At 43.0% G+C, this 14,017-nt stretch overlaps 1 protein-coding gene across 2 annotated transcripts; it reads right to left on the bottom strand.

The window, feature by feature from the left end:
* Window positions 1-698: 698 nt before the first annotated feature.
* LOC118778146 (GTP-binding protein 2) lies at window positions 699-13,406 on the bottom strand. 2 transcript variants are annotated; one of them, XM_036529534.1, is made up of 12 exons: window positions 12,946-13,406; window positions 10,496-10,522; window positions 8,370-8,554; window positions 8,042-8,150; window positions 7,686-7,883; window positions 7,340-7,514; window positions 5,079-5,298; window positions 4,375-4,510; window positions 4,198-4,256; window positions 3,644-3,815; window positions 2,861-3,025; window positions 699-1,875 (listed from the first exon to the last, which is right to left on the bottom strand). In XM_036529534.1, the coding sequence occupies exons 1-12, from the start codon at window positions 13,132-13,134 to the stop codon at window positions 1,711-1,713; spliced, it is 1,800 nt and encodes a 599-aa protein (XP_036385427.1). In that variant the 5' UTR covers window positions 13,135-13,406; the 3' UTR covers window positions 699-1,710. The 2 variants fall into 2 exon arrangements, with proteins under 2 accessions (XP_036385427.1, XP_036385435.1); XM_036529542.1 differs by lacking the exon at window positions 12,946-13,406 and adding an exon at window positions 11,329-11,391.
* Between the last annotated feature and the right edge of the window lie 611 nt (window positions 13,407-14,017).

Genomic DNA, 14,017 nt, shown 5'->3' with positions numbered 1-14,017 from the left:
GGACACTGACTGCATTGTGCACTGACTGCTTCATGCTAACTTGTGACGTCGGCAACCACGGGGAAATGAGAAGACTATTTCAAGCACAACCGTAGGACGACAGACAACACAAAGCCGACACAGCTCAAAGGCAGTTTGGGTTCTCGGATCTTGTAACACCAGCATGCGCTAGACGTCAGCTTCCCTCACACTGCTGCTCAGGACGGTCAAACATGCTATCGGGGCTAACAGACTGCCACACAAAATAAAAACACAACACTATCCTGAGCAGCCTCAGCACTTGAGAGGGAGAGGCAAATACTATTTCTTGGGGGCCATGGTCATGTAAAGGGATTGTAACACTGCATGTAACAGATTTCAAGCAAATGTAAGAAATGGCCATTATTGGTATTACATCACTTTGTGACTGGGATACAAACCATTGGAGACTGAGTGTAAATAGCCTTGTCAGTGATGACTTTGTGCAAACATTTTTTTTTTTCCAATTTTAACAATTTTGAATTTACAGATGACTGCAGTTCACAAGAAACATTACATAAGTCCCAAAAATGAAAAACAGAACCCTTGCTTGAACTGTTTCTCGGTTGAGGACAATGTGCAATGCGGTTTCATTTTATCTGGGCCCGATGGTACCACTCCATGCATGTTACCAGCTGGATGTGCTCATCTTAAAACCCAAGCAGTAATCCGTAACAGTTTTCCTGGCCAGCAAGTCACGCCAACAAAATCATTCAGCCTATTGATCATTCCTGGGACAGCGCTGCTATTTTCTGGTAGAAAACACTCATTCCAAGCACATTCCAAAAACGAATGCGGAGAAACTTGCTGATGTGGATAAAAAGGAACACCCACCACTGCAGTTGAGTCCACAGAACATAACGACTACCCCCTCCAGACTCTGCTGGCATGGTGATATTTGGTTTGGTAAAGCACAACATGTAATGAGGAGTCAACATGTGGTAGGTATGTCCAAAAGACAAGAAACATTTTTTTAAATATGTCAAAATGTACAGTATGTACTTTTAACCATACAAATTATTGCCACTTTCATGTATGCAACTTCTTGCATCATAATTGTGCAATATAAATACATCTTTGTGTATAACATTATATATAGTACGTACGGTTATGTAAAATATATTTCTTTTATTTGGATAATCTGAACATTAACATATATAGTAATAATAGTGCTTTGTCTGGTTGTAAAAGATGTGACAGTTTTGGGCACATTTTTGCTACTGTATGCCATGTAAAAACAACAACATGCCGACACTCCACCCAGCCGAGGAATAGGTGACTTCAAGCCTGGTGGCTGTTACTGTACACAGTCGTTACAAACAAAAGGGACAGACATGCCACGTGGAGAGGCCTGACAATGATTTCCCCAATCAATAATTGACAAAGAACAACATATTTTTTCCTCAAATGATAAAATGCAATTAATTCAAAACTGAAAACCTCAGTCAGTTGGACGCAAAAGCAGATTTTTAGCCCAGGGACGGCAGCGCAAACTGTACAAAACAAAGCAGTAAACTGTATTTAAAAACGGACTGGAATAAAAGAGAGAAAGGCTTTGGAGATGGAGTTGGAGCGAAGGATGTAGACACTGAACCTATCATGGCAGCTCCCTCCTGTGCCACTGGGGCAGAGCCGAGGATGTCCGGGTGGGGGGGGGACGGGTCCCGTGCGTTTTCCTCTCTCCCCTCGCCTTCAGGGGTGGTGCTGATAAAGGGAGACAGGCTGCAGGTGGGTGACGTGGCCGATGCCTTTGGTCACGCCCTCTCGAAACAGCAGCTTGGCGCCCACTTTCAGATACTCTGGGTGCTTGATGAATTTGAAGCGGACCACCGCTTTCTCACCCGTTCGCAGCTCCTCCTGGGGGGGGTGGGGACAGCACAAAGGAGAAGAGAATGGTTTTAAAGCACGGAGGACAAAGGAAACGCATACTGCTGCTGCATACCACCTCCAAGATATGACAACCGCTGAAAGAGGAGTTTTGGCTGCAGCGAACACCCAAAAATCCTTACCTCTAAGAGGCACACATGTGCACGCCTATTCTTGGATCCCAGTTAGGTTTAACGGGAGTCAAGTTTATTGGAGGTTTGTATTTTTCACTTCTGAGATAGAAATGTGTGACACATCAAGATGTTGAGGCAGTGGAATTAGTGTGTACTATGAGGATACTTCTGCTTACACGAGTAACAAAATTTATTTTCTGTACAACTGTACCTTATCATATAAAGACTTTTAGCTTTATTTTCTGTGACTCACAAGAAAAAGCCAATCAGTTAATTTGCAGGAACCTTCATATTACCACTTCATTGCACAGAAGCTTTGTCAGTCAAGTTGGAAAAGTTCTTTGACAGAGCCAAGCCACTACAGAACATCAGATATCATCTGAAAGATAATGAAAATTCTTACTACTCATTGCCAAAAGGGGGCCGTGTCTGTTTAGTGCAAGATTAAATTTGTACTGAAACACTAGCACAAAGTAAGTGCACCATTATTTCATTCACTTAATTCACTCAATGTGCACAACTTCATTATACGACAGTAAGACAGTGCTTAAGACAGTGCTTTCGCTCGGACAAAAAGCATCAAAAAAAGCAGAGAAGTCAAGCAAAATCTTTGGCTGAACACACCATGCATTTATATATCACACTTGAACGGACCACTGACCTACTGAGAGCTACTATGTATTACGTCTAACTAAAATGATCTGAATGAGATTAGTGTCGATTTTTTCACCCGAGGCAAACAAAAAATAACTTTGCGTTAGAATTCCACAGACACGCTGATGAATATGTGAGAGCTGCCGTAGGTGCAGGTTTCTCTCCGCTGAGACACAGAGGGGGCCCACCTTCCCCTGCAGGCGGTCCACGGTGGCCGTTTGCCTCACGTTCCCCACGTGCACCGTCACCTGGAAGCCCTTCCGGAAGGTTCTGGCGTGGAAGAGCAGGACGATCTCAGCCTCAAACAGCCAGCAGATAGTGGGGTTCATCTCTGGGCTCACCATCACCATGCCCTAAATATGCAGCATAGTGAAACGTGAGAACACAGAGCTATTGGCCCAGCAAACAGGACCTTTGGATAAGGCCTTGACACAGCAGGCTTAAAACACAGAGCTTTCAACCTGCTGGCTTACAGGCCACCTCTATAATGGGCACCTTATATGTGTATCTTATCTGTTTATACAACCGAGTATTAAATTAAGCAATTCAGGTTAGATGCTTTGGTGAAAGGCACATCGGAATCGTCCTGCACAGAATATAAACTATTGAAATGATGCACATTAATACAATTTTTATTTCTTGACTGTTGGGTCATACAGAGCCACATCAGATATAAAGAAAAATGGAAACTTAACACGGATAAAGCTGATATATACTGCCGCTGGTTGTGAAATCATCACAAAAAGTCATAAAAGAAACAAAAGTGATAACACACACCTGCACGCTCAGTTGAGTCCATTGTTAATTAATGTAAAAGAAGAATTCCCAAATATCCTGCTCTCAGATTTGCCCATCTTATGATTATGTACTGACATGTGGTAAATTAAGTTGGTTGCATGACATTTAAGCATGGGTATAAGCCTTAGTCTAAACACAGAGGTCAACCGAACACAGGCAGTGTAGCCTCTGACCTTGCGAAGCAGGGAGCGGTCAAAGTTGCCAAGCGCCAGGGTGGCGGCCTGGCCGGCCCTCAGCACCCGGCAGGCGGAGCGGTTCCTCTGGATGCTGCAAACCTTCAGCCCCAGGAACTGGCCTTCGTCGGTGGGGCCCACCACCAGCCGCTCGCCCTCCCTGCAGATCCCACTGCACACGGACACAACGGGCACAAAAAAACAGTCGCACCCACTGTAAAGAGAGACAGATGCACACAGGCACACCCACTGGACAATAAGGCACAGGGATTCACATGCACTGTAGAGGGAAACACAGAAGCTGTTATATTTACATTTACATTTATTTATTTAGCAGACGCTTTTATCCAAAGCGACTTACAAAAGTGCATACAGCAAGTATAGCGACAGTCCGGGGACAGGATATGTACAGTTCCACAATGAGACAGTTCTCTATATTGAACCGGAGGGCGACAATACATATTGTTAGTTTATTGTTAATTATACTTATTTGGGGCCAACCTTCCTCTCTTGAAGGTAAGGGTTACTGAAACATGTGAGCCACTGAGATATACCTGTAGAGAGTTCCTCCCACCACCGTCCCCACTTCTGGCACTGTATAAATCTCATCCACCTGCAGGAAGACGGCGTGCTTCTGTTAGCCAGGCTGCTCTTCAGACGCAAGATTTTACAGAAAGGCTAAATCTTTGCAAGTATCGGTCGATTTGTACGTGCGCCCATGTTTTGAGTACCTGGAACTCGGTGAGCTGCTGCATGAGCTCCTCCTGCTCCTTGCTGTTGCTGAGTGGAGGCAGGATGTTGAAGAAGACCTTGAGCAGGTCCAGACTCTCCCCCGACACACTGGACAGGGTAAAGATGGGCGTGACGCTGGAGGAGGGGGGGGGGGGGGGGGGGGGACGCACAGGGAGAAAAACGTCAAGAAGAGGACACGCGGACCACAGGATGTCCCGTTTGACAGCTCCTTCATTCCGCCTGAGCCCTGCAAGACAAGGCATTAACAATCCACAGCAATATCTCCATGCTCCATTTGGCATGCTTGCATGTACAGTTTGGTGTATTGTTGCATACTTGCACTTGGATTTCCAAGGGTTAAACCTTTAAAGAGGGCAGTAAAGGCATTTAAATGGCAGCGAAGAGTGTTCTCTGACATGCTATTTGCATCTTACCATGCAGTTAACATTACAATTACCATTATTAACATGTACGTCTATTACATGAATCCATTTTCTTTTATTTAACTTAAATTAAGATTTCAAGTACGAAAAAATACTAGAAATTGAACCCCCAGGAAAGGAGTCAAGTGGGCATTCAAAACCACAGCCCTGGCCCTGACAGACTACAAATGTAAGCGCTGGGCACATCCTGCCAAGCACCGTTCCTGTCACGTCTAAGCGACTAAGATCTTCCGGTCCGACGGTCCAAAGCGCGCGCTCACCTGGGCGACTGGGCGAAGCGCTGCGCAGCGGTGACGGCGTCGTCGGCGGTGGACACCACCATGGGCACCTTGTTGCAGCCGGGCTGCTTGAGCACGCGCTCCAGCTGCCGCACGGTGCGCTCCACCGTGCCCCTGGCGCACAGGTCCACCTTGCTCACCACGATGAAGATGGGCACCTTCAGCGCCATCGCCAGGCCCAGGTGCTCCCGGGTCGTGCCCGCTGTGGGGGGCAGGAGAGAGAGAGACAGGCCTCGTTTACAACAAGCGCCCGCTTTCCGCCCGCTTTCCACGGCGAAGCGTCTCGTCAGCCAGACCACAGCTACAGCTGCCTTCCTTCGGCCCTCTGGGTACAATATTCTCTCCCTGCCCTGTTTTCAGTTTCTTCATTACTTGAAAGACAGACAACCATAGAAAAGACATAAAAACACCGCATTCTAAATTTATGGCAAGCAGAGCAGGACTGACATGCAAGTCTAGAGACCCTGATGAACAAGGTATGAATGTTCTGTATCGATAACAACCCACATCTGCCTTGGGTGGGTGGTTCCCTCATCACCACACACTTAGCCTGTGATAGCTGGTGTAGATAGAACATAACCTAACAAGGCAAATCTCAGTATGCATGTACTCTATGTTCCATGAAACACACATTTCTGCACTAAGTATACTAGACACACCCAACTAGTAATTACCTATGAGGTCTTTAAGGTGTACAATAATGCACCCAATCAGGAGTGGTATGGAGGGGTGGGGTATGGGACACCAAAATGATTTCCTATTCATGCTTCCCAAAATAGAAAGGTGAGCAGGTCACAGAGGATAATGAACACAGCACTGGTACATAAATATAACCCTGACCTCAAGCCCACCAGAACTGCTCCAGCTCAGCTGAGTTTGGCAATGGATCTATCAAAGTAACGTCCCACTTTCAAGCCAGAAGGCATTCCTGACCAAGTTCCCTGCATTGCTTTATGGGAAAAGGTCCAGTCACCAAATGTCAGGTTATGTCAAAGGGTTCCTTAAATCTTATCTCATGTCACAACACATGTTGACATCTAGCTTTGAGAATGTGCATTTTCTAGTTATAAAGTAAAAATGAATTTCTAGTTATAAAGTAAAAATGTATAAATTTTAAGATGCCAGGAAATTAGAAATTGAAAAGATAACAATATGGAGAAAATTGCTCATTGAAAGGATGCTAATCAGAAAAACAAAGTGATATGGCTGGCTATGTTATGTTTGACCATGTGTATCTTCTTCAGATTGAAGGTATATGCCTCATGCCATTGACGTGGGCCCACGTTTTTATTACTGTGATTAGTGGGTGCCAATTCTGCTCTTATAAATTAAGAATTGCAATCGATGACTCCCTCATTTGCAATTTCTGGGATAAAAAAACAGTACTATCAAAGGCTAATAGCCAATGCAATGTGCAATTACACTGATACTGACACTTGGACACTGAAACTAAAGTAGTCATACTGCTTAAAGATTTCTGTAGGAGCTGGCCAGTTTCCATGCTAAAAATTGAAATACTGAGCCGCAGGGAACCAAACCCCTCCATTCTGTCCTCAGGGACAGAGGAAAATCCTTCTTTACCTTGGACCACTGCTTTAGGAAGTGCCTGAGTGCTCCTTACCAATTTTGCAGACCCAGCAAAATTCTGCTATTTCTTCAGTTCACCCCATCATAGCCTACTCCATTCATCACCACCCAACCTCTAACTGTCAGGTGCTAAATATCCTCCCCCGCTTGCAAAAATTGTACACTCTGGGAAGGAAATACTGCCTTCAAATGACGTCCAGGAAGATAGAAATTGTCCCTCAGGTCTGAACTAACAGTCTTAACTCTTTGAAACATTTAGAGTTCAAATGAGCAGTGGACCAGATTGTTACCGTACTGCCGTACAGCACAAGGCTGTGAAATTTATGTGAGATATGGGTTTGAAAATATCTCACTGAGGCTTTAATCTTGTCAGCCACCATAAAGTAATCATACTCATGAATATTAGCTCTGTTCCATTTTCAGAAACTCATATTCAGAGTTTGTATGAATATCTACTTCAAGATATGCTCAGTATATGCTCAGGAGAACATATGCCTATAGAATGATGTGAAATCTGTTAACACTTCCTTCTTACACTTGTTCTGTGTTCCATTTATGTGTGTATAGTCTAATGCAACTGTCTGTAACTTCGACATTAAGAACTTAATCCAACATTCCTCTGCAATTACAGAAAAAAGTCACTATTAAACATTTACCAATGCCGGTGTTGGCACCAACCACTAGCATTGCAAAGTCTGGACAGTAGCTGGTGAGGCCGAAGATGGTGGTCTTCAGGTATTTGTGGTGCCCAGCCAAGTCGATAAAGGTGATCATTTTAGAGCTGCTCTCACAGATCTCCTCTGCTGTGCGGGATTCACTGTAATTAACAACCTGCAAAGGGAGACAGGGATCAGATGTAGGGGTGTGAAGCAACCTATTGAGTCAGTCATTAAAAATAAATATGCAGTATCTTTTAAAAGAACTGGAACTCCTTTCTGCTTGTCTAAACTGCATGGAGACTTAAGGCAACACAGAGGAGAACAGACACGCAGCTTCTCTGACCTCTCCTTTGCTGTTGAAACCCAAGATCTCAAAGCTGATGCTAGATGTCCTCCCGGTCTGGATTTCGTGAAGGTGTCTGAATAGGTTGAGACGTGCCCGGCCTCGGCCATTGTCCAGTTCACCTTGAGTCAGCACGCCTAGCAGGGTGGACTTCCCAGAATCGACGTTGCCTAGCACTGCAACACGCAGATCCAGAAACTTCGCACACCCGCACCCGCACCCACATACACACACACACACACACACACACACACACACAAACACACACACACAAGTACACAAGGGTCTTAGCCTTCTCAGATTCGAGACAGTAGTGGAACTCCCTTTACAGCATGAGCATACATGAATAAACTCACTTGTTGGTCATCTGGAACCTTCCTTACTAAAACCTCTGCAATTTTTCTGGGGGTGTCCGAGTCATAGTCCACTTCTCTTTCTCTGAGAATTGTGATGTCAGCACCAACCCTGGCCGGACAGACAGAAGTAAGAGCTGAATAATGTGGAGGCACTAACTATGTGTTTAGCTGTATGACTGTGATAGTCTGACTGCGCTGGGTGCGTAGCTTGGGTTGTGTTCAGCATTGTGTATACCGAAATTTGGCAGCTGCCATTGTCTAGCTAGAGCTGCTCAGAATTAGGCGACGTAGTGTGAAAGCCCCTACGGTGTAAGAGAGAGGGACGTACTTCTCTGCCATCCTGCGCAGGGTCTTGAGCGAGGCTCTCATGTCCTCCTCCGACAGTCCAACCAGCAGCCCGTTGTCCTCAACGCCGATCTGATACACCGCCTCACCCCGTCCCTCCTGCAGCCGCCACTTCATCTGCGTCACCAGGTGCTCGAAGCGGTACTGCGTGGGGTTGACCAGCTTCAGCTGCGGAAAGACCAGAAGGTCAGATCCACTTCCTTATTGCATACTGCGTAAACAACAAGAGAACTCCTAAAATGACAATGGCATTTTCGCCAACATTTGGAAAATATAAACTATAACAGAACACGTCTGTGATAGTAACATATCGTGCTTCACAAATGTTAGCCTAAATTATCTGCTACACCCACATGAATTTCTGAGATGGATACAAGCATACCACTCAAATGTTTTTCTGTAACTCGCCTAGCTGTCTCACTGCTGGGCAGACCCTGAAAAGCTACCTGCGGTCCAAGACTTTTAGAAAGCCATTTTTAATTAAAGATTAACATTTCTTCACAACTGCCAGTGGGATTTTTTTTTTTTTTTTTTAATTTGGATCCGACCATACCATCTCATTTGTTCTGACACATTATGGGATGAAAAAGACTGATAAAATACACTCCATGGTAAAAAGACAGCAGAAGAGTGCAATTTATTTTCTTCCTTCCTTCTTTTTAGGCAGTTATACTTACAAAAAACTGCATCCAGACAATGAGGCTGGAATAATCGCTGGAACTGCATATGCAAGCATATAAATTTCCTTTGACAGTACTGTCCTTACTGTTTACAAAACACTTCACTAAGTTGTGTTTTAAGGCCATCTCTGATTATAGGTGGATAGGAACACCTATTGCACACTCTAAAGATAGTCCTGTGGCATTTCAGTCTCCTCTAGAGAGCAGAAAGAAAATTAAAGACCATTGCAGCTGAGACTAAGAAACAAAATGTAACAAAGAATTAGAATTGGTTTTCCATGGGATTTCACGACACACCCCCTTCTCATCCTCAGCAAAAGTGTCGCTGCAATTTCCACTTTGTGCACGCTAAACCAATTACTACTGCATACCTAAGGTTTAGTCATTTTTACCAGGTTTCTGCTTATTTTGGCACTAGCTGTTGCGTACCCGTGTTCTTTTTGCTCCTGCGACATGTATACAATGTTCCATAACCTTGTTTTCTGTTCTGAATAACTGTCTGCCAAATGAAAAAAACATACACATAATTTTAAAAATTTCAAATGCATATATTTAATGTTTAATGTCCAGCGGCACTAAGTCAACTATTACCATTACGTATGTCGCTTAATGGTTGAGGATTTTTAGTCAGCTATCTGTTATTGATGTTACAAGTGGGCAAATTATTTTTATACTATTGATGTTCTGTCTTTCTGCATTGATTTACTTTCACCTTGTAAAGCCATTCAGGATGCCCTTTTCCACTGCCAACATGTTTTCTTACTAGCAAGAGAGCTAGATATATGGTTGTTTGCTCGAGAAGTAACTAGACTAGAACTAGCTAGCTAGCTGCTATATGTCATCAGCAATTTTAAATACTCCAGTAAATGACAACCACAAATTTTAATATTTTAATCATTGTGATCAGTCCATTCAGAGTGGATGTGCTTGACTAGCTATCAGCTAGCTGCTTGCAGTTTTTTTAGTTTAGTAGTCTGTATAATTCAAATGTCATGTCTGCCATAAAATACAGTATCGATGGATTGAACACAAGTCATAAAAATTCTGTTGTAACACAGTGTATTCTGATGCTAGCTAGATTATGAATTCATTACACTCAGTACAGTGCCATCAGGTTGTTTTTCTTGATGTGTCTTTGCCCCCGTCTTGTTGTCATTACAGTAACCCTCCATATTCTACGTCATTCTACCGTATTCTAATTGCTTTGGCATTATCAGGAAAGACATCAGAGACCAGACCTCTCATTCTGGTGTAAAAGCACACAGGTCTACATAATTTGTGTTTAAATTCCCAGCAGGCTATTAGCCCCAGTTTGTGTGAATGTTAGTTTCAGCCTATAATGTAAGGGGGATTGTAAATCCAGGGCTACCAGCCCAAAGTGCATTAGACGGATGGGAAATATGAAAATGTGACAATTAGAAATTCTTACCTTGTATTCAATGTTTCCTTCTTCAGCCTAAATCAAAGGAAGAAGAACCAGCATGACTTTTGAGAAGAGAATCCTATAAGCTTTGTAAAGGGCTTAAAACAGTACAATCCGGAATGGAGAAAGGACCAACATACATATATGCACCATATGGACTCCTTCTAACACCAACAATAACGCTGCTGACTTTTCCTCAACTTAAGCAATTTAAGTTATGCCCATAGCTGGGATTTTACTGCTTTAATGTTGACATTTGACATTTCAGATCCTTTCAACTAAAACATCAGTTATAAAAATGTTAAGCATAAAAGCTTGTTTACTTCAGTAGAAAAGAAAAAAAAACTTTGCCTGCAGAAAAGCGAAGACTTTCTCAGCGAGAAGGTCAACAGCAATGCCACCACGTAGCCTCCTGGGCTTGGTATTGAAAACAAGGCTGTGGTTTGACTTGGTGTTGGTAGGTACATAACGGACCCTCACCCCTCCAGCTCATTAGAAATCAATGCCCTAGTCGAATGAAGGTAACACTGTGCTGTAGGAGGCTGATGTTTACAAGAGATGAGAAAATTCTGACTGTCTATGGTTATTGAATACCTCATTTCTCAGCTTTGGCATGATACACAGGTATACTGTGTTGCAACTAATGCACAATCAGCAATAAATACATAAATAGCTGTGCATCATCAATGTGGGTGCTATTCAATGCTGTTGGATAAGCCAAAGTTCCTTTCAGCATACAGAGCTTTCAAAACGCATTATCAAAATTCGCATTTCAGGATTTGAGTCCTAATTTTTAAAACACAGACCTTGACCGATTTAGGACAGAAATAGACCCAGACCTTTCTGATTCTTGCTTCAAGCAGCGCATCCCTTCACAAACATAGGCCTATGGGTTGAGTCCTGGCCTTGAAATGTGCTCTCAATATTTCCTCTGGTATCTGGTGAGTTTGATTTGAGACTGTGATGAGAGATGTGGGACACGTTTAATTTAAATATCCACTATCAACACAATGAAACTTTGTAGGTCAGACTGACATCCAAACCATGGCAACCATGTCAAGGGTTGAGACTGTTCCCTCACACTAACATTTGTGTTTTTACCCAGAGAGTTTGGCTTCTTGTGGATGGTGCACGTTTCACTGAGCACAGTCAAAACCAGGCCACCCTTTACAAGCAAAGCGGGTCTCATTAACATTTAACTCTTTCCTGGTCACTGGTATTTTAGTCCTCCAACATTCTAGCAACACTGTACTATTTTGGTCCTGTACATTCTACCAATGCAGACTACACAACTGTACACGATTTAGGAAACTACTCAGGCCCCGATATTTCATGGAGGTTGCAAATCAAACACTCATGCTATGACTGTTTAAAAATCTACTGTAGCATCTAGAAATGTCACGCTTCGATCGAAAAAGAAAATGCAAACAATAGTGCCGCAGTCACATTATCTTATCAGGATGTAACTGCTGATATTATTCCCTACCAAACGGTTCAAACAAATCTGAGGGGGGAAGGTCAAAGGCATGCGGTTCCAGCCTTTAATAGTGAAGTTGACGTAAAACTACGAAGCCCGACACGTTTCTTGCATTGTAGGTTATCCATCTGCATAGAAATGTATGCTTTAAAGGTAGCATTTGGAAATTAATCCTATGTCTAGGAAGGTGTCTGACTTCAGGTAGCTAGTCATCGCTAAAGGCATCAACGCCCCCTCCCCTCGATATGTTCACGGTCAAACACGTCTATGCCATTTGATCGGCGCCTGCAAAGCGCAGGGAATAGTCTTTCTCAGAAGCAGAGGCTTCCTTCCAATTATAGTTCAGGTTACTTGTTAACGTTAGCCAATGTGTTCCTTTCATGTCTTTCGTTTTTTAATGAATTAATATTCACAAGCTAGCTAACGTAAGCTACAAAGAAGGCAAAGCAGCAATCCAGTCAGAAGGCTGATTGCCAGTTATAGTCTAACAATATTTGCCTACACAATTACCTAGCTAGCTGGTCAGGTAAAATGTTTAAACATGCAATTGAAGCTGTTACCTTGGCTAGCTATTAGCTAAGATGGTAGGATAACTACACAGCTAATTCTACTTCAAACTGCAATACAGTGTGGCACTTATCTAATGTTAACTATCGCACCTAAAAAAATACCTTCATAATTTAGCAAATATGTGATGGTAGTGGTTAGTTACTTAGCTGCAATTAATCGTCTCTGCATAAATCAAATGAATGCAAGCACCAGACACTGACACTATGACTAGCTAGCTGGTTCACTAGTTTCTGCCTCAGCGCTAACGTTAATGTTTGCCAACCTAGCTTGACAGCTAGGCCACGTTAGCTAACGACATAGCTAGTTGGCATTGGTAGTTATACGACAGTAGTACTTAGTACAAATTTAGCTAATGAACTACCAAATCTAAATATTTTTGTTGCGCTCAGCGGTTGGAAATTAATCTCACCTCCGGAGGTAAGTATGGTGGATTTTTGCAAGACCTCGTATTCCTAGTCGCTCGATTCTTTGCCTTTTTGTTGTTTTTTGAACATAATTTTTTGGACTTCATCCCATAGCCGTTGCCCAAACTCGAGTCTAATCCCAGCGATTTTGTTTTGGTAACATTCCCAAAAAGCTCCAAAACCCGTGAATCCATTTCCTTTGCTGTGTGAGCCGAAGTCACCCTACAGTAATTGTTGCCTAGGTGGTTTCACGAAAGCAAGCGATCATTGACATGGATATACTGAATCGGTAGGAACTGTGGGCCAGCAAAAAGGACAAAGGACATCAGCAGCTAACATTGGCGAATACGTGCATCCTTCACGACCATTATTAAGAGTAATTCAGTGAGGCCAGCGACAGTAGTTTGCTACCTACATAGCCTGCGACATCAGAAAATATTGACTCCTCTGGTTAGACACGTTGCGTTGCTCGTCAAATATGTACACTCAAATATGATTGGTGGATATACTGCATGCGATATGTTAGACCAATAATAGACGAGATTGCGTTACAAGCGGTGAAAAAACTAACGCACGCATATACGCGCTTAAGTGGATGAGAGGTGTAGTTGTAAAGCTGCGTGAAGTTGAGTCTACACAAACACTTCCAGCATACAGAAAGTAGAAAATATTTTTTTTCCCACATTGCAATTTTCGACTGTAATTGTTTTTTCTCCGTCGTTTGTACTTTTTGTGAATTTATGAATTTATATTTTAAAATTGTCTTAAAAGGTAAGATTTAATTTTCATATGAGTATATACCGCACACCTGTTGTTATTAATTTACATTGAACAGTGATTATACATGCAATGTTTGCATGATTACAGCATGGCGTGTACTACTGACAATGAAACAACTTACACTGGAGCACTTGTGTGTGGATGTAATACAGATGATAAACAGATAAGAAACCATTCTGCAGTCAGAAGCAAGGTGTATTTTCGTTCGGTTATACTGGCAACCGTTGTATTTCTGTTCAAATTCATACGGGAAGAATTTCATGTCTGTTTCCCTCCCCGCCCATTGTTCATCCAGGG

Source organism: Megalops cyprinoides, chromosome 1 (genome assembly GCF_013368585.1).
Source record: "Megalops cyprinoides isolate fMegCyp1 chromosome 1, fMegCyp1.pri, whole genome shotgun sequence".
NCBI classification, from domain to species: domain Eukaryota; kingdom Metazoa; phylum Chordata; class Actinopteri; order Elopiformes; family Megalopidae; genus Megalops; species Megalops cyprinoides.
Note: the sequence above shows the minus strand (reverse complement) of the source record. Positions and strands in the feature narration are given on the sequence as shown.

Bases quoted from the DNA above. Each gene is read 5' to 3' on its own strand.
- LOC118778146 (XM_036529534.1), bottom strand. From the start codon at position 13,134: ATGGATTCACGGGTTTTGGAGCTTTTTGGGAATGTTACCAAAACAAAA. The intron at 10,523-12,945 runs GTGAGATTAATT...CCTTTGATTTAG, and splicing joins CACCATACTTACCTCCGGAG to GCTGAAGAAGGAAACATTGA. The intron at 7,515-7,685 runs GTCAGAGAAGCT...CTCCCTTTGCAG, and splicing joins GTTTCAACAGCAAAGGAGAG to GTTGTTAATTACAGTGAATC.